This window comes from Panonychus citri, unplaced genomic scaffold (assembly GCF_014898815.1).
Source record: "Panonychus citri isolate SS breed McGregor unplaced genomic scaffold, ASM1489881v1 Contig00136, whole genome shotgun sequence".
Classification (NCBI taxonomy): Eukaryota; Metazoa; Arthropoda; class Arachnida; order Trombidiformes; family Tetranychidae; genus Panonychus; species Panonychus citri.
This window is the reverse complement of record NW_026515541.1, coordinates 615,702-643,126: the sequence shown is the minus strand read 5'-3', so window position 1 is coordinate 643,126 and position 27,425 is coordinate 615,702. Positions and strand designations below refer to the sequence as shown.

At 33.2% G+C, this 27,425-nt stretch overlaps 12 protein-coding genes and 1 long non-coding RNA gene across 13 annotated transcripts; 3 read left to right on the top strand and 10 right to left on the bottom strand.

The window, feature by feature from the left end:
- Positions 1-106: 106 nt before the first annotated feature.
- Positions 107-1,068, bottom strand: LOC128392751 (uncharacterized). Its single transcript, XM_053352835.1, has 3 exons — positions 793-1,068; positions 610-732; positions 107-525 (listed from the first exon to the last, which is right to left on the bottom strand). Exons 1-3 carry the CDS (start codon positions 973-975, stop codon positions 409-411), a joined length of 423 nt encoding a protein of 140 aa, XP_053208810.1. The 5' UTR covers positions 976-1,068; the 3' UTR covers positions 107-408.
- A 139-nt stretch (positions 1,069-1,207) lies between these two features.
- LOC128392752 (uncharacterized) lies at positions 1,208-1,962 on the top strand. Its single transcript, XR_008326032.1, has 2 exons — positions 1,208-1,450; positions 1,568-1,962. It is a non-coding gene; the product is annotated as an uncharacterized LOC128392752 (long non-coding RNA).
- Positions 1,963-3,441: 1,479 nt separating this feature from the next.
- LOC128392375 (uncharacterized) lies at positions 3,442-5,320 on the bottom strand. Its single transcript, XM_053352389.1, has 2 exons — positions 5,031-5,320; positions 3,442-4,913 (listed from the first exon to the last, which is right to left on the bottom strand). The coding sequence occupies exon 2, from the start codon at positions 4,898-4,900 to the stop codon at positions 3,461-3,463; it is 1,440 nt and encodes a 479-aa protein (XP_053208364.1). The 5' UTR covers positions 4,901-4,913; positions 5,031-5,320; the 3' UTR covers positions 3,442-3,460.
- A 143-nt stretch (positions 5,321-5,463) lies between these two features.
- Positions 5,464-6,599, bottom strand: LOC128392376 (clotting factor B-like). Its single transcript, XM_053352390.1, has 2 exons — positions 6,308-6,599; positions 5,464-6,239 (listed from the first exon to the last, which is right to left on the bottom strand). The coding sequence occupies exons 1-2, from the start codon at positions 6,583-6,585 to the stop codon at positions 5,660-5,662; spliced, it is 858 nt and encodes a 285-aa protein (XP_053208365.1). The 5' UTR covers positions 6,586-6,599; the 3' UTR covers positions 5,464-5,659.
- A 402-nt stretch (positions 6,600-7,001) lies between these two features.
- Positions 7,002-8,121, bottom strand: LOC128392353 (venom peptide isomerase heavy chain-like). The gene is made up of 2 exons (XM_053352369.1): positions 7,829-8,121; positions 7,002-7,767 (listed from the first exon to the last, which is right to left on the bottom strand). The coding sequence occupies exons 1-2, from the start codon at positions 8,095-8,097 to the stop codon at positions 7,212-7,214; spliced, it is 825 nt and encodes a 274-aa protein (XP_053208344.1). The 5' UTR covers positions 8,098-8,121; the 3' UTR covers positions 7,002-7,211.
- A 1,618-nt stretch (positions 8,122-9,739) lies between these two features.
- LOC128392459 (trypsin alpha-3-like) lies at positions 9,740-10,553 on the bottom strand. Its single transcript, XM_053352487.1, has 2 exons — positions 10,342-10,553; positions 9,740-10,280 (listed from the first exon to the last, which is right to left on the bottom strand). The coding sequence occupies exons 1-2, from the start codon at positions 10,551-10,553 to the stop codon at positions 9,740-9,742; spliced, it is 753 nt and encodes a 250-aa protein (XP_053208462.1).
- Positions 10,554-11,718: 1,165 nt separating this feature from the next.
- On the bottom strand, positions 11,719-12,708 carry LOC128392358 (chymotrypsin-2-like). Its single transcript, XM_053352373.1, has 2 exons — positions 12,430-12,708; positions 11,719-12,368 (listed from the first exon to the last, which is right to left on the bottom strand). Exons 1-2 carry the CDS (start codon positions 12,696-12,698, stop codon positions 11,831-11,833), a joined length of 807 nt encoding a protein of 268 aa, XP_053208348.1. The 5' UTR covers positions 12,699-12,708; the 3' UTR covers positions 11,719-11,830.
- Positions 12,709-13,224: 516 nt separating this feature from the next.
- LOC128392356 (chymotrypsin-2-like) lies at positions 13,225-14,373 on the bottom strand. Its single transcript, XM_053352372.1, has 2 exons — positions 13,985-14,373; positions 13,225-13,922 (listed from the first exon to the last, which is right to left on the bottom strand). The coding sequence occupies exons 1-2, from the start codon at positions 14,251-14,253 to the stop codon at positions 13,385-13,387; spliced, it is 807 nt and encodes a 268-aa protein (XP_053208347.1). The 5' UTR covers positions 14,254-14,373; the 3' UTR covers positions 13,225-13,384.
- A 1,143-nt stretch (positions 14,374-15,516) lies between these two features.
- LOC128392362 (tropomyosin-like) lies at positions 15,517-20,412 on the bottom strand. The gene is made up of 5 exons (XM_053352379.1): positions 20,176-20,412; positions 19,937-20,091; positions 19,629-19,754; positions 19,235-19,368; positions 15,517-15,993 (listed from the first exon to the last, which is right to left on the bottom strand). Exons 2-5 carry the CDS (start codon positions 20,048-20,050, stop codon positions 15,810-15,812), a joined length of 558 nt encoding a protein of 185 aa, XP_053208354.1. The 5' UTR covers positions 20,051-20,091; positions 20,176-20,412; the 3' UTR covers positions 15,517-15,809.
- Positions 16,607-17,839, bottom strand: LOC128392359 (chymotrypsin-2-like). The gene is made up of 2 exons (XM_053352374.1): positions 17,463-17,839; positions 16,607-17,401 (listed from the first exon to the last, which is right to left on the bottom strand). The coding sequence occupies exons 1-2, from the start codon at positions 17,729-17,731 to the stop codon at positions 16,864-16,866; spliced, it is 807 nt and encodes a 268-aa protein (XP_053208349.1). The 5' UTR covers positions 17,732-17,839; the 3' UTR covers positions 16,607-16,863.
- A 1,556-nt stretch (positions 20,413-21,968) lies between the features above and the next one.
- Positions 21,969-24,046, top strand: LOC128392334 (peptide-N(4)-(N-acetyl-beta-glucosaminyl)asparagine amidase-like). Its single transcript, XM_053352344.1, has one exon. It carries the CDS (start codon positions 22,231-22,233, stop codon positions 23,797-23,799), a length of 1,569 nt encoding a protein of 522 aa, XP_053208319.1. The 5' UTR covers positions 21,969-22,230; the 3' UTR covers positions 23,800-24,046.
- Positions 24,047-24,130: 84 nt separating this feature from the next.
- LOC128392341 (protein phosphatase methylesterase 1-like) lies at positions 24,131-25,983 on the top strand. The gene is made up of 5 exons (XM_053352355.1): positions 24,131-24,580; positions 24,659-24,902; positions 24,981-25,046; positions 25,116-25,620; positions 25,684-25,983. The coding sequence occupies exons 1-5, from the start codon at positions 24,139-24,141 to the stop codon at positions 25,768-25,770; spliced, it is 1,344 nt and encodes a 447-aa protein (XP_053208330.1). The 5' UTR covers positions 24,131-24,138; the 3' UTR covers positions 25,771-25,983.
- On the bottom strand, positions 25,974-27,404 carry LOC128392355 (phospholysine phosphohistidine inorganic pyrophosphate phosphatase-like). Its single transcript, XM_053352371.1, has 2 exons — positions 26,824-27,404; positions 25,974-26,754 (listed from the first exon to the last, which is right to left on the bottom strand). The coding sequence occupies exons 1-2, from the start codon at positions 27,134-27,136 to the stop codon at positions 26,258-26,260; spliced, it is 810 nt and encodes a 269-aa protein (XP_053208346.1). The 5' UTR covers positions 27,137-27,404; the 3' UTR covers positions 25,974-26,257.
- Between the last annotated feature and the right edge of the window lie 21 nt (positions 27,405-27,425).

Below are 27,425 nucleotides of genomic sequence, written 5' to 3'. Positions count from 1 at the left end.
ATACAGACTAGAGAATTAAATTTTTTTCCTTGCCAATCAAATCTAAACAAGTAAACTGGATTAAAAGAGAAATTTAAATTATGTGAAATGATAGAATGAATTTTTTTATATTTGAAGTGAAAATTGAGTTAAATCCTTAATTGTTTACCATACGTTTGGTTGAATGTTTGCGAACAAACAAAATTGAAGAAAAATTTCAATTAACGTGTTTTAATATTATATCATAATTATCATTGGAACAATTAAATTTGACTTGTATGTGAAGATTGTGCAACAAAGATACGTTGAATTGATTCATCGTTAGTTGGTGTATCACTTTCACAGGTTAAATCATTGAATCAAGAGAAAGAGAGAGAGAGAGAGAAAAACAAATAAAGTTTGAAAATTACTGTTGATTACCTTTACTAATTAGGCTTTAAGACAAACTTCTACTTGAGGAGTCTTTTTAAAGGAAAGGATTGCATCCAACGGCTTCTTACTCAAAAACTTCTTGGAATTACCAAATTTCTTGAGGCAGTCTACTCCCTTAATTGATAAAAAATAAACGATCACATTTAAATTAGTCTCGAACCTTGAGCAATTTACTCGAAAATTAGTTGATTGTTGTACCTTATTTATGGACGCTTCCGTGTGAGGCTTAGAACAAGACTCAATTACTTTATTTAATTCACTGGGTGAAAGTGTTTTTTTGCAATCGGTCAACAAATCGTACTCATTTTTGGGTGATAGATCCTTTAAACAATAAAGACAATTATTAGTTAATTACCACAATAAGTCGTGATTAGCACTAACCTCAAGAGTTTTTGCAAGTCCAACGTAAGATATACACAAACTCTCAATAGGTGCTATTGTAGAGTTTTTCACCATTGAACAAAAGTTAGTATAAATCAAAAATGGATTGGTTAGGTTTTCATCACAATTGATTAAAGAAAATGAATTAATAATTAAGATAACGAACACAATTGATCTAATCATGATGATTGTCGTTGTTAAACTGATTTTAAAAACTTGGTGACAAATGTATTACAGACTGTAATTTACAGTCAAGTACAGTCAGACCTCTCATATTTTAGCAAAACGGGTAGGTAAATCCAATAGATGTCACTAGTCTATGAAGAGATGTGATTGGCTAAAATTGATTGAGAATATGTGTTATTTAATTTCCCATGGAAAAAGATTGAGGACAAACCTAAAATCCAATAGATGGAGCGATTTTGTTAAAATATGAAAGTGTTAAAATATGAATTTTTTAGCTCCTGATAAACTTTAATTTAATTAACTTTACCTGTGAATTTAAAATTGAATTTTATGTTATTATTATTTATCTTATCATACGGATCAAGTTGATACCAAAATTATGATAGTTCAACAGTTACTTTAGTTATTTTTGTTACTCTAAAAACTGAGCTATTATTGCGTCGTAATAACTTGAACCATTTTCTTTTTCTTGGTAAGTTTTGTTGATAATCTGATTCAATTTTCTTTTCTCTATTTCTTTGATTAGATTGAAATTCTAATTTTATTTGTTTATTATTATTTCTTTTTTTTTCGTTTCATACTTAATGAGTTAACCGTTTTTTGGACTTTGGACAATCAAACTAACCACTCAATTAATAATATTTATAAAAGCCCTAATGGGATTTGTATTGAAAGGACTCTAGTCCATTTGTTTTGAAAGGACATTTTGTCCATTTATTTTGAAAGGACATTTTGTCCATTGTGACTAAATTATATTTTTAAATTTTATCTCAAATTTGTATTCGGCCTCAGGGGAGAAAAATTGTTAATTATTGTATTGTTTTCTTTTCCTCATCAATTATTCCCTTCCTTGTCCCTCTTTCCCCTTTCCCTGGTACGGTCGTCATTACCGGAAACGATGAATTTTAATTCATCGAAGCCTCCCCTGAGGCCGCTGTTAAAGCTTAAAATAAATAAATATGAGAGGTCTGACTGTACCTAAAATTGTCCCCTTTTTGTACGGATTATTCGAAGGGCGGGCGATTTGAAAGGGGTGTAAATTAATCAATCATTTTGATCAAAAAAATATTTCACTTGAACTAATCCTCTAAACACTTAGAAATTGTCATGAAAATGATAATTTTAATTTTCTTAAATTATTTTGATGAGATTCAATCAAGAAAAAAAATATTCGCTCTAATTAATTCAATGGGGGCTAGTTCCAGTTAGATAGATGGAGCTACGATCGGTGGACAGTTTTAGGTAGAGTTGCTAGCCAATTGGTTAGTGTCGTGGACTCTGATCTACGATGACATGGGTTCAATCCCGACTTGCCCACCCTCTGATTAAACTGTAATTTCTCAAAAAAATTAAAAATGTAATAAAAACTTGTAACGGTTCAAGAGAGGTGCCCTATAAGCCTCTCTATATGCCCAAAAAGGGGCTTAACTAATAAAATTTAGGTACTGACAATTTCAGGTACTTGACTGTAATCAATTTGTACTTTTATATCAAACTAGATTAGATAATTTAGTCGTATCAAGACTGATCAAATAAAAAATTTTATTTATTTAAATGATTAATTGATTGTAAACAAGATCTACGTAGAAGTGTAAATGTCAAGTATTAATAGTTTATAACCGAGCGCCTCTGAACCAGAATTCACCAAGGATCGTACGTGTCTCAAGCATATTTACTCAATTGGTGCTAATTGTTTTTGTTGATTTTCTTTGGAACCTCAATGCAAATTGAACATTAATTTTAGGGCAATTATCTAGAATTAAACAACGTGAAATTCTAGATATCAGCAATTGATTTTCAGCCTGCTCTGTGTGATACTAAAAGGATAAAAGATATTGCAATTGTAATTAATTAAAGAAATAGAGATAAGGCTCAGGATATGTCCGAATCTTGAGCCTTACCCATTTTCGTTACAATTCGTCTTTTCTGGCCTGCGTGCGTTTAACTCTTATTAGGATGGTAACCAGCGGAGAAGATGCTAACGTCTATAAGCACGAACCTGTCGGCAGTTTAGTGGTCGCGGGGGATTTTAACTTCCGAAATTTGTCCGGCCACGATGTTCTCAACGCGACTCTCTACGAAAAAAAAGCCAAAAAACTCATAGCTTGGGTATGCATGGATTGTAAATTTTATGCCAAAAAGAATCGACCAGAAAAAATTAATGCATCGATTTCATCGCGACGAATGGAAATCTTAAATACGAAATTAAAGCCGTTTGGACGGATTATGGGTCTGGTAACATTTAGTTCGTCTTTATTTTGTTCTGGCATCACGAACATGGAAAAATAAAATAGAACCCTCATTTAAATCTTGGTCTGGGAGGAAAATTCATTTTTAATGAAAATATTCGCGAAAATGTCGATTGTGTTGATTATCATGAACCTTTCGAATCCAAGTTTGGCTTGAAATGACAAAATCGATTATAACAAGTGTCAAGTTAATCGTTTTTGATTAACTTTGCTATTTAGTTGATTTTGTACTTTTATTTTTGTATGTTTATGATCACAAAACTGGCAATACCTTGTGGAGATGGTAATAAGCTTGTATTTGTTGATTTCGATTCATCTGATTTAGTTAATGATTGATTAGTTAAATTGAGATTAATGTCCATTTGTTTCAGCTGATAATCTAATTGTTGAAGATTTTCTTGATTCATCTGGCTTTTTGTGTAATTGTGTTGATATTGAGCGTGACAAAGGACACCCGTTATATGGGTTTTTGGAAAGACTTTATGGAAAATGGAAACTCCTGAATTAACATCATTAGTATGATTAACATAACGACGATAAGAATCAAAATTAAAAAATAGAAATGCGATTGACTCATTACATGAGCCGATTGTATCACAAGCAAATGTTAGGTTGGACCTAAATTCAATCAGTGTCGCCTCAATGTGGTCCAATTCTTTCATAATCAAATCACCGTCATTATAATCATTTGAAACCAATGGATCGATTGATAAACTTGCTGCTGAACAATTTGATCCACTGAATTGTATTCCAATGAGTGACATTTTCTTTGGATTAAACATTGAATTATAAGGTGGAGGTCCGTTGATGAAGTAAAAGTTGGCCGTATCATCGGAATAGTAAAGGACAGTCGGTTGTCTAGTGACCAGTTTATCATTAACCTGAGCTCCTCCCAAGGCCAGTTGACCCTGAAAATGGTCAAAAATCGCATCAACCTGAGAATGGGCCAAATAATTACCATGATGACCAACTCCAGATGAGAAAAGTATGACCGCTTTAACATCATCGGGAAAATTAAAATCTTCCTCTAATTCATCGGTTGCCCGTTCGAAGATTGTTATTGTCACACCTTCGTATTTGGGTAGCATGAAACAAGAGATACCAAATAGGCCACATAAATCATAGCTTATTGTCATCGGGTCTTTGTATCGGCTTAATGTTGACTCTGAATCTTCACCAATTATCCCATAATGAGCGTCGATCCCAATAACAGCGCAATCATGAGGTAAACTTGAGCGAATAGTGTTGATCACTTTGGCTCGTTTCCAACGACGTTTTTTACCAATTTTAACATTATTACCTTCAAAGAGAATCAAACATTTAGGTTGAGAATATGATCTCTTTAAGGTGAATAAGAATTGATACTCGAAAATTTCTGGTCCTTTGATTATTGATCTTGTATCAAAATCGACGATACTCCCGATGGGATTTGCAAGACTTAATGTTCGCGATCTTTCAATGTAGAGTGAATTGAATCGATCAATTAGAAAGACTGAGATTATTTGGAAAATTTTCCTCTTTGATCGATCGACAGATTTTGCCAAATAATACCATTGACGACAAACTGAAAGGCACTGGTCAAGGCTCTTCTGGTCCAGATGAATGAATATATTGTTCAGTATAAGCTCATTTCGGGCGATTCTGGTCACCGCTGATTTATCTTTCTCGTCCATGGTTAATCAAAATCTAAAAGAATGACAAAAAAATAACAATTAGCCAAATGAATAAACCAAAATATTGTTACTTTGGTTAGTAAGAACCAAGAAACACTCATGTAAGGAGGTGAATCTTAATGACACTCACCATATAATTAGAAGCAGTTGATTAACAGGTAACAGGATAATTTAATTGTCTGGTTCGCATTTGAAATTAATTCAATCAATTTCCAATGTGAGGCCCAGAAAAATAAGCTCGAAATGAAGAAACAGCGACAGAGAAAAATTCAAAAAAAGGAAACAAAGAAAATCAAATGACCATCTGATTGGGAACTCTAATAGGATACAAACCAACAAAGGGACAATTAAAACAATCAATTTGTGACATTGAACTATTGGAAAGGGACAAACAATTAGAATTAAATTTAAAAACAAACGAGAAGATGAAACAAAACATCAATGGAAACTCATATTCACATGTTGGGTTAATGTCAAAACAAAAGGGGAAAAAGTGACGCGAATTTTGAAAATGAACAATCGGTTTATTTAAATGGAAAATCAATAAACTCCTTTAATTAATTGCAAGAAAATAAGATGATGAAAATTGTAAATTAAGAGAAAATTTTCTATCTTCAATCATGATGGTTATTAGAGTTTGTTGAAATTCGATCTAGTTTCTTATTGAATGTTTACTAATTGATATTGAATTTCAATCGATCTGGATTCTAATATTGATAATAATTCGTAGTTGAGTTAATTTGCAGAGATTATCAACAATTAGTGATAATGTTTTTGATCTATTAGATTTTCTGATTGCTCTTTAATCCAATCGACGAAATGGAAAACGTTCACGAAAACGTTTGGTTTAATTCGAGAGCCACATTCGAACCCGGAGGAAATGATTCCAACTAGAATATGTCGATCGTTTTCAATGTGAACCAAAGGTCCACCTCCGTCGCCGAGACAAGCACCTCCGAGAGCCTCGATTCCAGCGCAGATTGTAAGAGTTGGTAGGAAATCATTTATTCTCTGATCACAATAATCGTCAGATCGAAGGGTTAACGTTATTTTTTTTAGTTCCAAAGTTGGAGTCAGTCGGTCGATCTCACCAAATCCCATGGTAACTAAATCGATACCTGGTTCATATTGTTCATCAGGTAAGTTAATCGGTCCAATAGAATCGTCAAATTGAATTGGCTTAGTTAATTGTATCAAACAAATATCGTAATCATAATCAATGTAACCATGAGGATTAAGATGAAAAACTATTTCTTTCACTGGAAAATATTTCTCAATGTCCAACAATTTAATTGAATTGTCGTAATTTGGTCTGATGAAGGTCTTATCAAACTCTAATCTGTACAAACAATTAAGAAAACAGTTTGATTAGATTTGTATTATTGATTATCTCAAACAAATACTAACCCATCCACACAAACTGACGAGCTAATTATAATTGTTGGTTTGTAAATTATTCCGCCACAAACTAAGTCCAATTCACCATTAACTTGATGATGAATTGAAACATAGTATTTAAATTCACGAGAATCAGTTTCAACTGAGGTCCCATTGAAGATCATAGGGATTAACGGGAACTCATCTTCCGACGAAGGATCGTTTTCATTATGATCCTCATTCAACACTGATTGCTGACTAATTGTAATCAAATCGGCGAGAACAATAAAAATAAGTGTAAATATCATTTGAAACTGAGTCAGAAAACTATTATCAATAATTAGCTTTGAAATACAACCAAACTGATGCTGTTGATATTTTAATATCAACAAGTTTGAAAATATCAACTTAATCATTAAGAGCAAGTCAACAATATGGTTTACAGTTTTTATTCTCAGTAAATAATTGAGAATATCTTTGAGCATAAAGCCATCGAACTTGAGTTAGCAACCAATTCCATTACATTCGGACAGGTATTGATGATTAGTCAGAACTCTATTCACTACATGTAAATCGGATGACCATTTGTAAAGATAATACATGTATCTTAAAATATCGACCATTATCATGCATTTTATCATTAACTGCAACTAATTAAGACATTAGAATGATTTTTAATTAATAGCTTTTCAATGAATGTGTCAACTATTTCAATTGATGTGAATCGACTAATCAAAATTTTATCAACAATTAGCTTTGAAATATTACAATCAGAATGGTGTTGATGTGGAAACATAAGCTGTGATCTTTGAGATGGAGTTAACAACATGGTTAAAAGTTTAATGATTAATTTGATTGATTGTGAATTAGTATCATTAACATAATCAGAATTGAGTTACATGCAAATGATTAAGAATATTTTACAAGTTGATTCTTAGCACAATCGAGATTTCGACTCCAAAAGAGTTCGAATCCAATCAACATAAGCGAAAACCTTCATATTAACGCCATAATCTGATCCACAATCAGCTCCGAATGAGACAATTCCCACAATAACGACTTTACTACCTTCCATTTGAACTAAAGGTCCACCAGAATCTCCCTTACACGAATCTTCACCCATCGGACCAGCAGTGCAAAAATGACGATCATCGTGGAAAGACTTGGGCCAAAACTGAGAGCAGAGAAAGTCAGGCTGTTTGGTGAGACGAGCAGTTCGAAGTTGTATCGAAATTGGTCCATCAGTCCACATTCTACCAAAACCCATAACATATACACTGGTTCCATCCCCGACTTCTTCTGAAGGCAAGGAAATTGATTTAATACGATCACTAAACTCTATCGGTGTATCCAAAAGTACAAGACAAATATCATGAACATTTGCTTCTTCATGAGTGCTAATATTCGAGATTCCATAATAAAGCTCTAACGGTATATCGTTAATAGTATTGTCGTAATTAGGACGAATGAAAACCTTACTTAGAACCTCCCTGATAAGATTTAAGACAAAATTATAAGAGAGAAGAACTCAAACTCGATAGGATTACTAACCCTTTGAAACAATGATAAGCCGTTATAACGACGTCCGGTCTCAGAATTGCACCACCACAAAAAACAGTTAAACTGCCGTCTTCGTTTAGACGAGCTAATGTAACCATGTAATAATAATCAGAGCTGTCGGCTGGAACGACATCGCCATTAACAATAGTAAGACTCTTGGTGATTGTTGTTGGTCTCTTTTGATTCAGTTGAAAACCATCCATAGAAAAACATTGACAAATCATCGACAATCCAATCGTCACAATCAACATAAACTCCATTTTAAAAATCAATCAATCAATCAATCAAACTAATCGAGACTTTGGAAGCTTGTTAATAACAAATGCGTAAATTGTTTTTTAGATGCAAATGTTTATTTCAATTTTAATCGACTAATAAAAATATCATATTTCATAACGGGTTGTGAGTAAATATAATTCAATTCTTTTGAATTCATTGTTAATTCATTGTTAATTATTGATGATTAGTTATTGAATTATTGATATTAATATATTAATGATCTGAATGTTTGTCGATTGAGATAATCAGATGAACGAAAAAAAATTTTGTTGTAACTAGAACTTGAGTTGAGCTGATCAACTTTTCGTCGAAATCTTAATCGGATTTAATTGTTCGCGTTTAAATGTAACAATTGAATTTCAATAGTGTTATTGGTTTTATTTACTTTAATTGCACAGTTGATTGAGTTGTGGTCACCCAGATAGTGACCACAACTCGAGATGATATTTTCAAGACTTTTATTAATAAATTACCTTGAATATAATTGCAATTGGATTTTGGCTCTTGTCTCATTGATGAACATTATTTATGAAAAATTCAGTCAATTAATCACAATTAAGATGAACATAGAGAGATACAGAGCAGTCATAATAGTAAATTGTTTTGATATCAAGTGATGTTTAGTTAAATTGTGCTGATTCCTTCAATTATGAATACCAACAATTAAGCTTTTCCATTGACTTTTAGTAACCAGTTAATTCAGCAAAAGTTTGTGATTAACAATCAATTCGTAACAATTAAACAAACCTTCAAGCCTATCGACGTCCTTTTGTAATTTCATGACAGTTCGTTCAGCAAACTCAGCTCGAGCTTCAGCCTAGTTAATCAATTGAAATGAATCAGAATTAGAACCACAATCAATTAATCATTACAGCGAAATTACCTCTTTGAGTTGAGCGCTGATTATCCTGATTTGCTGTTCGAAAGCATCTTCCCGTTGCATGGCCTTAGTTCACAATAAACAAGCGATTAATAGAGCTCGACAAAAATCTATTCTAATGATTGGATGAAGCCGAGACTTTATGTTGTACGGCGGATTTAAATCCACGGTTTTGTAGCTCCGGAAACTGTTCCATTAAAGTAACAGTTTCTGTAGTCAGCAAAGTCCTACCCTACCTCCGCGTGGTGCTGACTGGATAACTCTAACAGGGATAAGGCACATACTTAAGGAACTTGTCATGAAAAGTTACATCTAAAAAATTGGGTCCGATCGGTGCATCATGGTGTCCCAAAAAACTTACATTTAATTCCCAAGGTAAAAATAATTTTTTCATTCTGATCAGTCCGTTCGACTCAGCTCACAGAGAGATTTCTATTGATACCTATTTCAAAATGTTCGGAAAAGTTCAGCAAAAAATCCCACATTTTGGCATCATCCATATAACAGTTACAATCAAGATTGTGTTGTTGATATAGAAACATAAGTTGTGATCGTTAAGATAAAGTTAACAATATGGTTAGAAGTTTAATGATTAGTTAGATTGATTGTATATTATTATCATTAACATAATCAGAATTGAGCAAAGAGTAATAGCTTATAATTTAATGTTATATTATAATATTAAATATTAATTTGATTAAGAACATTTTGCAAGTTGATTCTTAGTACAATCGAGATTTCGACTACATATATAAAAGAATTTGAATCCAATCAACATAAGCAAGAACCTTCATATTAACGCCAAAATATGAACTACATTCAAGTCCGAATGCAACAACACCCACAATAACGAGTTTATTACCTTCCATTGCAACCAAAGGTCCACCAGAATCTCCCTTACACGAATCTTCACCCATCAGACCAGAAGTACAAAATTGACGATCAGCATGGAAAAGAGTGTACCAAAACTGAGAGCAGAGAAAATCACGCTGTTTGATGAGACGAGCGACTCGAAGTTGCATCGAAATAGGTCCATTAAACCATAATTGACCAAAACCCATAATATATACACTGGTTCCATCCTCGATCTCCTCTGAAGGCAAAGAAATCGATCCAATACGCTCACTTAACTCTAACAGTGTATCCAAAAATACAAGACAAATATCATTAATATCTGCTTCTTCACGATAGCTTACTCTCGAGATTCCATAATAAAGCTCTAACGGTATATCGTTAATAGTATTGTCGTAATTAGGACGAATGAAAACCTTACTTAGATCCTCCCTGATACGATTAAAGACAAAATTATAAGAGAGAAGAACTCAAACTCGATATGATTACTCACCCTTCGAAACAATGATAAGCCGTTATAACGACGTCCGGTCTCAGAATCGCACCACCACAAAAAACAGTTAAACTGCCGTCTTCTTCTAGACGAACTAATGTTACGAGGAAAAAAAAATCAGAATTGTCAGCGGGAACTATATCGCCATTAACAATTCTAAGACTATTGGTGATTGTTGTCGGTCTCGTTTGATTCAATTGGAAACCATCCATAGAAAAACATTGACAAATCATCGACAATCCAATCGTCACAATCAACATAAACTCCATTTTAAAAATCAATCAATCAAACTAATCGAGACTTTGGAAGCTTATCAATAACAAATGAGTAAATTGTTGTTTAGATGCAAGTGTTTATTTCAATTTTAATACACTAATAAAAATATTATATTTCATAACGGGTTGTGATTAAATATAATTCAATTCTTTTGAATTCATTGTTAATTCATTGTTAATTATTGATGATTAGTTATTGAATTATTGATATTAATATATTAATGATCTGAATGTTTGTCGATTGAGATAATAAGATTTTTTCGTAACTAGAAATTGAGTTGAGCTGATCAACTTTTCGTCGAAATCTTAATCGGATTTAATTGTTCGCGTTTAAATGTAACAATTGAATTTCGATAGTGTTATTGGTTTTATTTACTTTAATTGCACAGTTGATTGAGTTGTGGTCACCCAGATAGTGACCACAACTCGAGATGATATTTTCAAGACTTTTATTAATAAATTACCTTGAATATAATTGCAATTGGATTTTGGCTCTTGTCTCATTGATGAACATTATTTATGAAAAATTCAGTCAATTAATTACAAGTAAGATGAACATAGAGAGATATAGAGCAGTCATAATAGTAAATTGTCTTGATATCAAGTGATGTTTAGTTAAATTGTGCTGATTCCTTCAATTATGAATACCAACAATTAAGCTTTTCCTTTGAATTTTAGTAACCAGTTAATTCAGCAAAAGTTTGTGATTAACAATCAATTCGTAACAATTAAACAAACCTTCAAGCCTATCGACGTCCTTTTGTAATTTCATGACAGTTCGTTCAGCAAACTCAGCTCGAGCTTCAGCCTGACGAAATGAGAGGTTGTCGAAAGAAAAATGACCTTAAGTCCATATCCTAAGATAGAAAAATATTTAATCCAAAAGCTTTTGTCAGTCGATAAATCATAATAAGAACTGAATCTGTGCAAAAAATCACGACGAAATTCTGTTTGGTTTACGTGATATAATCGAAAAACAAAAAAGCTTCGATCGCCAATTGTGGCCTAACCAGAATTTTTTTAGCACTTTTAAAAACGGTTAGAGAGGTTTTATTGAATGCTCTAACTAAAACAATTGTTAATTTTGTGTTTGACGGAGGTCGGTTTTAGGGTTGACATACCCCTTTAATATTATATTATAATATTATATTATTAAATATTAATTTGATTAAGAATAATTTGCAAGTTAATTCTTATTACAATCGAGATTTCGACTATAAAAGACTTTGAATCCAATCAACATAAGCAAGAACCTTCATATTAACGCCAAAATCTGTTCCACAAACCACTGGTCCGAATGCAACAATACCCCCAATAACGAGTTTATTACCTTCCATTAAAATCAAAGGTCCACCAGAATCTCCCAGGCACGAATCTTCACCCATCGGACCAGCAGTACAAAATTGACGATCAGCATGGAAAGAAATGGGCCAAGTCTGAGAGCAGAGAAAATCACGCTGTTTGATGAGACGAGCGACTCGAAGTTGCATCGAAATAGGTCCATTAAACCATAATTGACCAAAACCCATAACATATACACTGGTTCCATCCATGATTTCTTCTGAAGGCAAGGAAATTGAATTAACACGATCACTAAACTCAATCGGTGCATCCAAAAATACAAGACAAATATCATTCATATAAGCTTCTTCACGATAGCTAACCTTCAAGATTCCATAATAAAGCTCTAACGGTATATCGTTAATAGTATTGTCGTAATTAGGACGAATGAAAACCTTACTTAGATCCTCCCTGATACGATTAAAGACAAAATTATAAGAGAGAAAAACTCAAACTCGATAGGATTACTCACCCTTCTAAACAATGATAAGCCGTTATAACGACGTCTCGTCTCAGAATCGCACCACCACAAAATGAAAATAAACTTCCGTATTCTTCTAGACGAGCTAATGTTACGAGGAAAAAATAATCAGAACTGTCAGCGGGAACTATATCGCCATTAACAATTCTAAGACTATTGGTGATTGTTGTCGGTCTCGTTTGATTCAGTTGAAAACCATCCATAGAAAAACATTGACAAATCATCGACAATCCAATCGTCACAATCAACATAAACTTCATTTTAAAGATCAATCAATCAAACTAATCGAGACTTTGGAAGTTTCAATTTTAATCGACTAATAAAAATATCATATTTCATAACGGGTTGTGAGTAATTATAATTCAATTCTTTTGAATTCATTGTTAATTCATTTTTAATTATTCATGATTAGTTATTGAATTAACGATATTAATATTTTCATGATCTGAATGTTTGTCGATTGAGATAATCAGATGAACGAAAAAAAATTTTCTTGTAACTAGAACTTGAGTTGAGCTGATCAACTTTTCGGTGAAATCTTAATCCAATTACCAAATCACCCAAACTCCTGGTACTCCAGTTGGACCAACAACCATCAAGCTGTTGCCTCTCCCAATTAAGCTGAATGACAATTTTTATTTAGATCTGAAGACCAAATTAATTGCTGCTGATCAGGTAAATGCTGATAGTATCAATTCTGCTATGCTAAAGCTGTTAACCCAATACATTTAATACTTTATCAAAATTTATAACAATTACAATCAAGATGGTGTTGATACGAAAACATAAGTTGTGATCTTCGAGACCAAGTTAACAGCATGGTTAAAAGTTTAATGATTAGTTTGATTGATTGTGAATTAGTATCATTAACATAATTAGAATTGAGTTACATGCAAATGATTAAGAATAATTTGCAAGTTGATTCTTAGTACAATCGAGATTTCGACTATAAAAGACTTTGAATCCAATCAACATAAGCGAAAATCTTCATATTAATGGCATAATCTGATCCACATTTACCTCCGGCAACGGTAATACCCGCAATAACATCTTTATCACCTTCCATTAGAACCAAAGGTCCACCAGAATCTCCCTGACACGAATCTTCACCCATCGGACCATCAGTACAAAATTGATAATTATCATCGAAATTATTCGTGCCCCAAGTCTGAATGCAGATAAAGTCAGGCTGTTTGATGAGACGAGCGACTCGAAGTTGCATCGAAATAGGTCCATCAGTCCACAAAAAACCAAAACCCAAAACATCCACACTGGCACCATCCTCGATCTCCTCTGAAGGCAAGGAAATTGATCCAATACGATCACTAAACTCTATCAGTTTATCCAAATATACAAGACAAATATCATGAATATCTGATTTTTCATAAATTCTAATATCCAGGATTCCATAATAAAGCTCAAACGGTATATCGTTAATAGTATTGTCGTAATTAGGACGAATGAAAACCTTACTTAGATCCTCCCTGATACGATTTAAGACAAAATTATAAGAGAGAAAAAACTCAAACTCGATAGGATTACTCACCCTTCTAAACAATGATAAGCCGTTATAACGACGTCCGGTCCCAGAATCGCACCACCACAATAAAAAAATAAACTGCCGTCTTCGTTTAGGCTATGCAATGTAACCATGTAATAAAAATCAGCACTGTCGGTGGGAACGACATCGCCATTAACAATAGTAAGACTCTTGTTGATTGTTGTCGGTCTCGTTTGATTCAATTGAAAACCATCCATAGAAAAACATTGACAAATCATCGACAATCCAATCGTCACAATCAACATAAACTTCATTTTAAAGATCAATCAATCAAACTAATCGAGACTTTGGAAGCTTGTTAATAACAAATCAGTAAATTGTTGTTTAGATGCAAATGTTTATTTCAATTTTAATCGACTAATAAAAATATCATATTTCATAACGGGTTTTGAGTCAATATTGTGAGAGTCTACCCGAGCAGTAACGTAACCAACTAACCAACTAACCAACAGTGCAGGGAAATTCCCTGAGGGAATCAACTCCTTGCTTCCTCCTTTGTTTGATTTCTTAATCATAGTCAAGGTGAAGTAACCTTTCCACCTTGACACCTAAGTATATACTGAGTTGGTGAACACACCAACAAGATATGAGATGATATGAGATGAGCATTGATCTTACATGTAACCTAACAACGCCTTTGTCCTTTCAATCATTAAACTTTTAAACATTTCTAATTGTGAACCTTCCAGTGTTTAACCACATTAAGTACAAACCAATTCAATCTCACAAATATAATTCAATCCTTTTGAATTCATTGTTAATTATTCATGATTAGTTATTGAATTATTAATACAGTCACACCTCTCTAATTTCACCCCCACCGGACCCAAAAAACTTGTGAAATTTGGGAAATTGTGACTTTATGGAAATCTATTAATTCTTAATTATAGAGGTGAAAATCAATGTTTTTTGCATTTACTTCTTGGAATCTTATTTACAACACCGAATTGATCCTTAACCCTCTTCATTATCTCTTGTTGAGTAACTTTTTCTCTTTCTGTAATAATAATCTTTGGGATCTCTCAAAAAAATGATGCAATTTACTGGCTGATTCCAAAATTTAAGCCAAATTAGCTCATTTTCATTGGACAAAAACACAATTACCATGGTGAATCTCACAAATTGCCCTGAAATAGTGTGATTGTGAGATTGGAGAGTGTGACATATTATAACTATATTCTCTATCTCCTTAATCGGGGAAAAATTAAATTGTGAAATTAAAGAATTTGTGACATAATAGAGGGGGCGATTAGAGAGGTGTGACTGTATTAATGTTTTAATGATCTGAATGTTTGTCGATTGAGATAATCAGATGAACGAAAAAAAATTTTGTTGTAACTAGAACTGTAGTTGAGCTGATCAACTTTTCGGTGAAATCTTAATCGGATTTAATTGTTCGCGTTTAAATGTAACAATTGAATTTCGATAGTGTTATTGGGTTTATTTACTTTAATTGCACAGTTGATTGAGTTGTGGTCATCCAGATAGTGACCACAACTCGAGATGATATTTTCAAGACTTTTATTAATAAATTACCTTGAATATAATTGCAATTTGATTTTGGCTCTTGTCTCATTGATGAACATTATTTATGAAAAATTCAGTCAATTAATCACAATTAAGATGAACATAGAGAGATATAGAGCAGTCATAATAGTAAATTGTTTTGATATCAAGTGATGTTTAGTTAAATTGTGCTGATTCCTTCAATTATGAATACCAACAATTAAGCTTTTCCATTGACTTTTAGTAACCAGTTAATTCAGCAAAAGTTTGATCCATTTCATCACTGATTGCTTTATATTTATGCCTATCGACGTCCTTTTGTAATTTCATGACATATGAATACATAGTAGTCAAAGAGAGAGAAAAGTACCTCATCGTATTTACGATCAGCGTCTTCGGCCGCGTTTCTGGCCTCCTTGAGTTGAGCCTCCAATTGTCTCATTCGATCATTGTCAGTTGCACTTCGATGCTCCAACATTTTTCTTATTCTAAATTGTCACAATCAAGAAAATTTTCGCATTTAGATGGATCAATCTATCTTTCGTTTACCTTTTCTTACCTTTCACTTTAGTCGGCAGCGGCTGAGGCCTGTTCCATTTTAACTATGGCCACTTTTGTCTTCTGATCGCTCCAAATCTTCAACTAATTGTTGCACCTTCTTGTTCAAAGCATTCATTTCAGCTTCAGCCTGTGACAATTAAGATAAATTGTTCATTAAAATATTCTAATCATGATTAACCCTAAACACTGTTGATTAACTGATACGAAAATATTTAGACTTGGTTCAAGTTTTTCAACAATGACTGGCGAAGGGGAAATTTCAAGTCTCGCAAAACTCAATTTAACTATTGGATCGATTTCCCATTCCATATTTGCTTATGTCACAAATTTACTTTGTGTTGATCTGCTGTTGGGATTGGATTTGATTTGGAAATTAAATCTCAAATGTGATTCCAATTACCAAATCACCCAAACTCCTGGTACTCCAGTTGGACCAACAACCATCAAGCTGTTGCCTCTCCCAATTAAGCTGAATGACAATTTTTATTTAGATCTGAAGACCAAATTAATTGCTGCTGATCAGGTAAATGCTGATAGTATCAATTCTGCTATGCTAAAGCTGTTAACCCAATACATTTAATACTTTATTAAAATTTATAACAATTACAATCAAGATGGTGTTGTTGATATGGAAACATAAGTTGTTATAGTTAAGATAAAGTTAACAATATGGTTAGAAGTTTAATGATTAGTTTGATTGATTGTGAATTAGTATCATTAACATAATTAGAATTGAGTTACATGCAAATGATTAAGAATAATTTGCAAGTTGATTCTTAGTACAATCGAGATTTCGACTATAAAAGACTTTGAATCCAATCAATATAAGCGAAAACCTTCATATGAATGCTATATTCTGATCCACATTTACCTCCGGCTACGACAACACCCGCAATAACATCTTTATCACCTTCCATTAGAACCAAAGGTCCACCAGAATCTCCCATGCACGTATTTTCACCCATCGGACCAGTAGTACAAAATTGAAAATTAGCATCAAAATCCGTGGACCAAAAGTGATAGCAGTCTAAGTCAGGCTGTTTGATGAGATGAGCACTTCGAAGTTGTGTCGAACCAGGTCCATCAAACCTTATTTGACCAAAACCCAAAACATTTACACTGGTTCCATCCCTGATCTCCTCTGAAGGCAGGGAAATTGGTCCAATACGATCATTAAACTCTATCAGTTTATCCAAATATACAAGACCAATCTCATGAATACCTGATTCTTCATTATAAGTGCGTATATCCAGGATTCCATAATAAAGCTCTAACGGTAAATCGTTAATAGTATTGTCGTAATTAGGACGAATGAAAACCTTACTTAGATCCTCCCTGATACGATTTAAGACAAAATTATAAGAGAGAAAAACTCAAACTCGATAGGATTACTCACCCTTTCAAACAATGACGAGCCGTTAGAACGACGTCCGGTCCCAGAATCGCACCGCCACAAAAAACAAAAAAACTGCCGTCTTCGTTTAGGCTATGCAATGTAACCATGTAATAAAAATCAGTACTGTCGGCCGGAACGACATCGCCATTAACAATTCTAAGACTATTGGTGATTGTTGTTTGTCTCGTTTTATTCAATTGGAAACCATCCATAGAAAAACATTGACAAATCATCGACAATCCAATCGTCACAATCAACATAAACTTCATTTTAAAAATCAATCAATCAAACTAATCGAGACTTTGGAAGCTTGTTAATAACAAATCAGTAAATTGTTGTTTAGATGCAAATGTTTATTTCAATTTTAATACACTAATAAAAATATCATATTTCATAACGGACTGTGAGTAATTATAACTCAATTCTTTTTGAATCTATGGTTAATTATTCATGATTAGTTATTGAATTATTTTAATGATCTGAATGTTTATCGATTGAGATAATCAGATAAACGAAAAAAAATATAGTCGTAACTAGAACTTGAGTTGAGCTGATCAACTTTTCGTCGAAATCTTAATCGGATTTAATTGTTCGCGTTTAAATGTAACAATTGAATTTCGATAGTGTTATTGGGTTTATTTACTTTAATTGCACAGTTGATTGAGTTGTGGTCACCCAGATAGTGACCACAACTCGAGATGATATTTTCAAGACTTTTAAATTACCTTGAATATAATTGCAATTGAATTTTGGCTCTTGTCTCATTGATGAACATTATTTAAGAAAAATTCAGTCAATTAATCACAATTAAGATGAACATAGAGAGATATAGAGCAGTCATAATAGTAAATTGTTTTGATATCAAGTGATGTTTAGTTAAATTGTGCTGATTCCTTCAATTATGAATACCAACAATTAAGCTTTTCCATTGACTTTTAGTAACCAGTTAATTCAGCAAAAGTTTGATCCATTTCATCACTGATTGCTTTGTATTTCTCTTTCTCATGAGCCCATTCATCTAAACAGCCAAAGGAAGAAAAATTGAAACAATCAGTTAATTTCGAGACTGAATGAAGAAAAAAAATTAACAATCAATTCGTAACAATTAAACAAACCTTCAAGCCTATCGACGTCCTTTTGTAATTTCATGACAGTTCGTTCAGCAAACTCAGCTCGAGCTTCAGCCTAGTTATTCAATTGAAATGAATAAGAATTAGAACCACAATCAATTAATCATTACAGCGAAATTACCTCTTTGAGTTGAGCGCTGATTATCCTGATTTGCTGTTCGAAAGCATCTTCCCGTTGCATGGCCTTAGTTCACAATAAACAACCGAATTAATTTGATTCCAAACAATTACCAGTAAATCAACTAACCTTTTCTTCACTAACTTCCAATGACTTAACATTGTTCCCACTTTAACTTCTAAGTTCTAATATTTTCTAAAAATCTGAAAAATAAAGGACAATAATAAAGAAACTGATTACTCAATCATTTCTCATTTGAACAATTCAGATTTTCACTGATCTACTTTTTCTCAGTTTGAATTTTCCTCAGCTCTTTCCAAATCATCTTCAACTTGAGCTAATTTACGAGCGACCTGCAATTAAGACACAGAAAAATTAACTCAAATACTAAATAACCAATCAGAATTTAAAACAATAAAATTTTTTGTATGAAATTTCATTCGAATTGTTGAAAAATCTCAATCCATTCAAATCTCGTGTCAATCAATTTTCGTTTCGCCTCATCTTCGTTTACCTTTTCTTACCTTTCACTTTCGTCGGCAGCGGCTGAAGCCTGTTCCATCTTAACTATGGCCACTTTTGTCTTCTCCTCTGATCGCTCCAAATCTTCAACTAATTGTTGCACCTTCTTGTTCAAAGCATTCATCTCAGCTTCAGCCTGTTACAATTAAGATTAATTGTTCATTAAAATATTCTAATCATGATTAACCCTAAACACTGTTGATTAATTGATACGAAAATATTTAGACTTGGTTCAAGTTGTTGATTTAATTAAACCAAACCACTCATTTGGTGTATCAACACTCAGCTAGTAATCACTTTGGATAATGATTATAATCGGATTATCTAATTGTTGATCCATAAATCACTTCTTCTTATTGGGATTGAGTTTAAATTGTTCTCGAAAATTAGACTTACATTAGCAAAGGCTTTTTCCTTCTCGTCCAATTGTTCATTAACTCTTTCCAATTCTTGTTGTGATTCAGTTAATTCATTTTCAATTTGTTCCAATTTCTTTTGCAAATTCATCACTTCCTCATTGGCCTGAAAGGGTTGAGAATTGAAAAGAATCAAAATAAATCCCAATCGATTGCACAATTAACAAAAAAGACACAAAATTGTCGATCAACAATCCATATTGATTTGTTTGTCTTTTCAATCACATTTTCACAGAATCCACACAATTGATTTAATCCAACGATTAACATGATTATCGATAATCTTACCTTATCAACTCGTAGATTAGCATCTCGAAGTTGATTATCAGCGGCCTCAGCTCGATCCATAGCATTGTCCTTCTCGATTTTGAGAGCCTGCATCTTTTTCTTGATAGCGTCCATTTTGATTCCTGATTGATTACTTTTCTGGTCAATTAACTTAACTACAAAAAAAGAGAGAGAAACAATTACTTAACTAATTCACTATTGCAATCAACTAATTGTATCCGAAACAAGTGGAAACTTACACAGGGAATCAAATACTTGGAAAGAGTATTAACAAGGTGAGTACGTTGAATGAAGGCAACAAGTTATTTCTCACTTTTTTCTGATACTTTAGCCAAAAAAAAATCGAATTCACTTTGACACCATTGGTTGAGGAAAGTACTAATAGTGAAAATGTACAGGCGCTAAAAAAGAAGGAAAAAAGAGGAAATAAGATCACATACAGAATAAGAGATTATTACATCAGAGATTTTTTTCGAAAGAAGATGAACAATTTTCTCTCTCCTCCTACTACTATAATCTCTCATCATATTCATCTTCTTCTTACCTATCATCCTCTCCCTCTCTCTCTCTCTCTCTCTCTCTTTCTCTCTCTATTTTCCTTTCTTTAGGCTGATCGGTGCAATCGAAAGACTCGCCACCACCATTGAGGTTTATTTTCAATTTCCAAGAGGCGTGTTGATCGAGTGATTTTTCAGAACTCGAACCATATAAGTTTAGGTAAAGACGAAATTCTCTCTACCAATAGATAGTAAAATTTTCTAAAAGTGGTTCCTCTCCCTCTCTCTCTCAATCAGCTCAATTTACCTCCCTCTTAGACCCACACCCACTCTCTTTTTCTCCCTCGAACAAGGCAAAATCTATCAATCAGACTCGAGAAAAATTCGACTTGGAAAATGATTTTCTCTTCCCAATCAAAGATTCGCATTCTGATACCTTGAGGTTATTTCATATTCATTCGTTGTCGAAACGATAACAATTGGAGAAGGACAAAAATCTCCATTGAAATTGAGTTTCCATGTGAAAATCACAGAGACAAGAATCACTGATTGTTGAGGATAATTTAAATTGTCTAAATTTAGATTTAGAGAAAAAAAATTTTCGTAATTAACCAAAGGAGAAGGAAAAAAGGTCCATAGGAAACCATAGGCTCTCTCGTTATGTTTACCCAGCAATTTATTTTCGTCTCAAGATGATTAACATTCACAATTTAATTTGGTTCTTCCGTTAAGATTATCTGATTTAATTCAAGTGTAATATTGAATTTACAATGATAATGGTGTTTCCTCGTCCTTGGAATGTTAATCAACCAAGTTGATTAACATCTAAATTGTTGTTCTTTCTGCTGATTATTATGTAATAATTAAACTTGAACAAAAGTCTCTCTTTGTCTTAATCCAAAGAGATCAAGTTAATTGCCAAGAATTAAAGTTATCGAAAAATTTTTCTCATCAGCTAATCTGTAATACGATCAGTCTAATGTAAGTGATCACAATCAGATATACTTAATATTGATTGTCAGCTATGATTAACTGAGATATAACTTTCTCAACTATCAATCCCAAAACAATTAAGCTAACAATCAATTTTCTTGATTACATGATTAACTTAACATCCAACTGATTGAAGTTTCCAACAACAATTGCCAAACTCTAATAACTCAATTAACTTCCAACAATTAAAAATTCTCATTCTCAAAGTTTCCACGACTTTTTTTGTTAAAATGTTCATTTCGAGTTCTAACAAGTTCGATTTACCTAACCTCAGATCACTTTGGATCCGAACTATTAATAGCGACAATGTCCTTTTCTCTTCAAGTACCAACGAAATTTGTTCTTACGTACATTTCATTCATCGAACCATCGAGTTAATTATCTCCCGAAAATCGTAACAATTAAATCGTATTCTTCACGGAAAAGGTCAAAATCAAACTTTCAAAATTTTGGTTCTTTTTTAATCGAACTCAACAATCGATGTATCGAAATTTTCAGAATCATCTGTTAATCACTTTTGTTTTGAATCCATTTCCTCAAAATGTAACAATTAAATTAGATTATTTAATAGAATTCTAATTGTTTTCATTTCCGTTTAAATTTATAGACAATTTAATGTGATTCTCATTTCTTTTTGACTCCTATTCAAAGTCAAAGTTTAACACTTTTGCCTCGTTTCAATTATTTGCAAATTCATTGTTGTTGATTGTCAATCAATTGGATTTTTTTTATTCTCTTTTGTAATTATTTATCTTTGATTATCTGATCTTTAATCACTTTCATTTGGGTTTATATTGGATAATTATGTCTTCATTTTATAATGTAAACATTATCGAAGAGATTACTAAACATCGTAAGACCAAACCGAGTAATCAACATGAGCTGTTAATGGTTCACACTCTTTCATCTGATCAAAAGATGTTCAATTTTTATAAAAATTCCGACTTGGTGGCGAAGATTAAACAAGTCGTTCCAATCACCGAACTGTCCAACAAATGTACACAGCGAATGTTATCTATGCAATCAGCGAATACCAATTGTTCCGAAACGATCGATAATCAGAAACCGTTAGAAAGTCGAGATGTGTTTTTCCTTCTTCTTCTCGAATGGTTTAAAACAGAATTTTTTACTTGGTTCGATTCGGGTTATTGTACATCGTGTGAAATTCCCATGAAATTATCTAGTCGTCGACCTGCGGATGGAGAAGAGGCCAGTTGGCTTGCGAGTAACGTTGAAGTTTATACTTGCTCTAAATGCCAGGCAATAGAAAATTTCCCTCGATATAATCACCCGATTAAATTGTTAGAAACTCGAAAAGGACGATGTGGTGAATGGCGAAATTGTTTCTCCGCGATATGTGTCACCTTTAATTATACCATTCGTTTGGTTACCGATTTTCAAGATCATGTTTGGAATGAGATTTACTTGGACTCTCAGAAACGATGGATACACTTTGATTGTTGCGAAAATGTATTCGACACTCCGTTAATGTACGAAGTGGGCTGGGGCAAGAAGCTAATCTATTGTATTGCCTCCTCTCAATACGAATGTCAAGATGTTACCATGCGATATACTCGAGACCATCTTAGTGTTTTGGACAGACGACAAGGTCGATGTCGACCTGATTGGCTCAATTATTATCTTTTACATATATCGTCTAAACTGCAACGAAAGTGTGACGAGAGCTTAAAGTTGAAACTTCTTAATCGTCGATTCGCTGAACTTTCATCGTTAATTGTCATTCCAGGGATGGAGAAAAAGTTGAAAGAAAATGAGAAGCAAAGTCGCACCTCGGGATCAATTGCTTGGCGAGTCGCTCGTGGTGAATGTTCAACTAATCAATCATCTCATGTAATTAGATTTAACAAGCATACAAATGATGACTCACATCGATTTACTTATCAATCAGTTTTGGACATTTACCTTACTGATGGTGACAAATTATCGGGTTGGTCAAGTGCGACTTTTTCTTGTGAAAATATTTATAAAAAAGTTGAAAGGGATTGGAAAATGACCTACCTTTGCCGACGAGAGAATAGTAATTGTTTGGAAAAAGGTTTTCTAACCTACAAATTTGACGTTCGTTTCGATTGGACTTTCCTAATGGTCAAAATTGATTCAAAGACCTATGAGACTGGTCAAATTTCCGCTAGACTGACCAGTGAACCAAAATCTGTTGATATTCCGTTGAAACTTGATGAGATAAATTCACTGAATCGATCCGATTTCACCAAAGAAATTGATTATCTTTTGATGACCATCACTTTGTCCGGAGGTTCGGGTGACATTGGTTGGCAACAAGCTCAACTTTTCCGTAAATCAACATTAGGTACACAAGACGATTACTCATTAGACGTAATCTTTACTAAATAATCAACAATTAACTATAGATTATTGATCAACTTTCACCCGAAATTAAAAGTGATCAACAAAACGATTCAATCGTAACCAATTCGAATCCCGTTCAATTGTGATAACCTTTATCAAAGCTAAATCATTGTTTATCGCTGATCCATTTTCCTTAACACAATCAAATAATTTTTCATAAAATCGCAATTTGTTAATTGTTAACAATCAAACAAAATGGATCAGTAAATAAAAAGATATTTAAAATACTCGATCCATTGGATCAGATATTTGATGATCAGATGTTGAGTTTGTTTGGATTGTTGTTCAATTAATTTCAATTGTGAATTTAATTTTAGTTTAATCATGTCAGCATTGGATAAGAATTTGCTTCGTCTAAAATATAACAAATTAACTCCACGACCAATTGGATTACCAAGTGGAAGTGCCAATCGATCTGTTGGTAACAACGCTTCTCGTTTTAAGCGAGACTATAAGCCGATTGATTATAAAGATTATTTTGAATGTTTCAAGACAATTAATCTAACTGATTCTGGTGAAGATTCTTTCAGAGTTTATTTATCTGGTTTCCAGAAAGATTCAACCTCATCCTCCCTGGTTTTGGTTCTTTTACATGGCGGCGGTTATTCGGGTTTAACTTGGTCGTTGTTCACTAAACATATCAGAGAATTGTGTGTCTGTCGTGTCATAGCGATCGATTTAAGAGGCCACGGTGGGTCATCTTGTAAGAACGAGACTGACCTATCGGTTCCCACATTGACCAGTGACATTGGAAAAATAGTTAAAGGTAAAGTTGGTGGAATAGATTAACTTGATTTCGTTCATAATGATTGACTGAGTTTCTCTTTTTCCATTTTCTATTTAGCTGTTTTGGATGAGAAAAATGAAGACATCGATTTACCACCGATCGTAATTATTGGCCACAGTATGGGAGGAGCACTTGCTGTCCATTGTACCCATCAATTAATGGAGATACTACCATCCATTTTAGGAATAATTGTAATCGATGTCGTTGAAGGAACAGCATTAGACGCATTACAATCAATGCAATCAGTTTTAAAAGGAAGACCAAAATCATTCCAAAGCCTCGAAAACGCTATTGAATGGTGGTAGGTACTCGAGTGATTATCGGTAAAAAAATTCGATCACTAATTGGTCATCATTTTCTATGTTAATGTAACCTTTAGTCTCAAAAGTGGACAAACACGGAATCTTGAAGCAGCCCGAATATCGATGCCTGGACAATTGAAAAAGTAAATTATTGTACTCTTGGTTATATTAGCAATTTCTGACAATTTAACTGTTATTTTCTATTCATTTAGCTTAATCACTGGAGCCCCAGCAACTGATGATGTGATCGATAAACTGTCCACTAGCACGAGTGATCAAGAAGAATCCGATAGTTCATCAAGTGGTAGAAGATTATTTGATTCTGATGATCAAATACCTGAAGAGAATGAACCAGCTGATGAAAATGAAGATTCAGATGATGTAAATAAAAGTAAATCGTCGACATCATCATCACTTGAAACATCAATCGAAGAAAAGTCACCCGAAATGTCCGAATCACCGAAACAATCTGATGATCATCAGAAAACTGAATATACCTGGAGAATCAATTTATCCAAATCAGAACCCTATTGGAAGAGTTGGTTTCAAGGTCTTTCTGAACTATTTCTCAGCTCCCCTGTTCATGGAAAACTGTTACTTCTCGCTGGAATTGATAATCTCGACAGGCAATTAACCATCGGCCAAATGCAAGGGAAATTTCAACTACAAGTACTACCCCAATGTGGTCATGCAGTTCACGAAGATGTCCCGGAAAAGGTAATTAAATTGCTACTTAATCAGTTGATCAAATTTTTAATTGTCTCTCTTGTTATCTTTCAGGTCGCTGATACAATAGCCACGTTTCTAGTCAGGAATCGATTCACTGAAGCAATTAAGGAGTTCGATCGTCCATTTCCATCATGCTAATTTCCACGATTTTCACCCTGATCTTAAATCAATTCAATGCCAAAAATGTCGCTATTTTAATCATCGCTCATTTTCACTTGATTCATTATCAATTAAATTTCTCATGTGTCTAGGTACAAATTGATTATTCGTTGAAATAATCTAAACGTTTATGATTGATTGTCAATCTTACCATTTACTTAATTAAATGTAAATCATGATGATGAAAATCCATTTCCATTTTATATAATTTTCTTTGATAAACAATCAAATTAAGAAATAATTCTCATCAGTTGATCGTCCAAGGAATTGAGCAGTTGAAATGTGATAAAATTAGTGGAACAATCAAGTTTCCAATTAGCTCAATTTCAGACCAGAATAATCAAAATTAACATTAGAATTGATTATATTCTTATGGTTAAGTCTCTACAATCAATTATTTTGTTTCTCAATGTGTTAAAACAATATATTAATTACTAATTGTGACGTTGATGACAAGTGATTGAGTTCATCTTGTTGTCAACAGTTTGTCAACCAATTGAGCTAAATTGTCAACAATTAAATCTGGTTTGATGGTTGCGTGATTTTCATCAGTTTCTCGTCGATATTTTCCCGATCGAACCAAAATACCTTTCATTCCGATCGATTGAGCTGCACCAACATCCGATCTAATATCGTCCCCAATCATTGCGACTTGTTCGGGTTTAAGGTCAAGTTGTTTCAACGCTAATTCAAAGTAGTTAGCTGAAGGTTTACCAATTATAATGGCTGTCCGATCGGCTGCATACTCTAAGCCAGTTACAAAAGCCCCTTGGTCAAGAACAAATTTACCATTGTCCAGATAGTATTTTGATCGACCCATGGCAATTAACGGAGCATCTTGATTGTCCATGAGAATCTGAAAGGCTCGATTCATGTTCTCATAAGTGAAATGTTGAACAGCATCACCGACGACGACACAATTAGGATTCGATTGATCGAGGTGGGAAAAGTCACCATTTACCTCTGGAAAGAGAGAATAATGAAATCGAAGAATAACAATTAATTTGATTAGAATGAAAATCAACTAGTTACCTGGAAAAGTTAATAGAAAAGGTCGTAAATTGTTTTGTTCCAAGTAAATTGCAACTTGAGGAGCAGGAGCGATTATTGTTTCGGGTGTTTGATTAAATCCAATGGAATTTAAAAATTTAGTAAATGAGATTAAATCGAGTGTTGTCTGATTAGTTAACAATAAGAAAGGTAATGAGTGTCTCTTTAATTGTTCAATCGCATCAATTGAACCCTCGATTGGTTGATCAACACCACAATTATAAAGGACACCGTTGATATCGATACAAAATCCTTTAATATTATCAAGAAAATTGCTTGAAGATGATGATGACATTATTTCAAAATCGATTGATTTGAATTAGAGAGACGATTAAAACAATGAGCAAATTACAAATAGGAAAAAAATATCAACAAATGAAAAATCGAGTGAGAGATTAAGAGAAGACACCAAAAAAATCAGATGAGAATCAGTAAATCATGAAGATGGAAAAAGACAAAATGATTTATGTGAAGATTAACAGAGAATGAGGAAGATGGAAGATAAGTCTCTCTCTCTCTCTTTCTCTCTATCTTCTTCTAATCTGGTGAAAAGGGGAAAAGGAAGATAGAGGGAGTTTGATTAT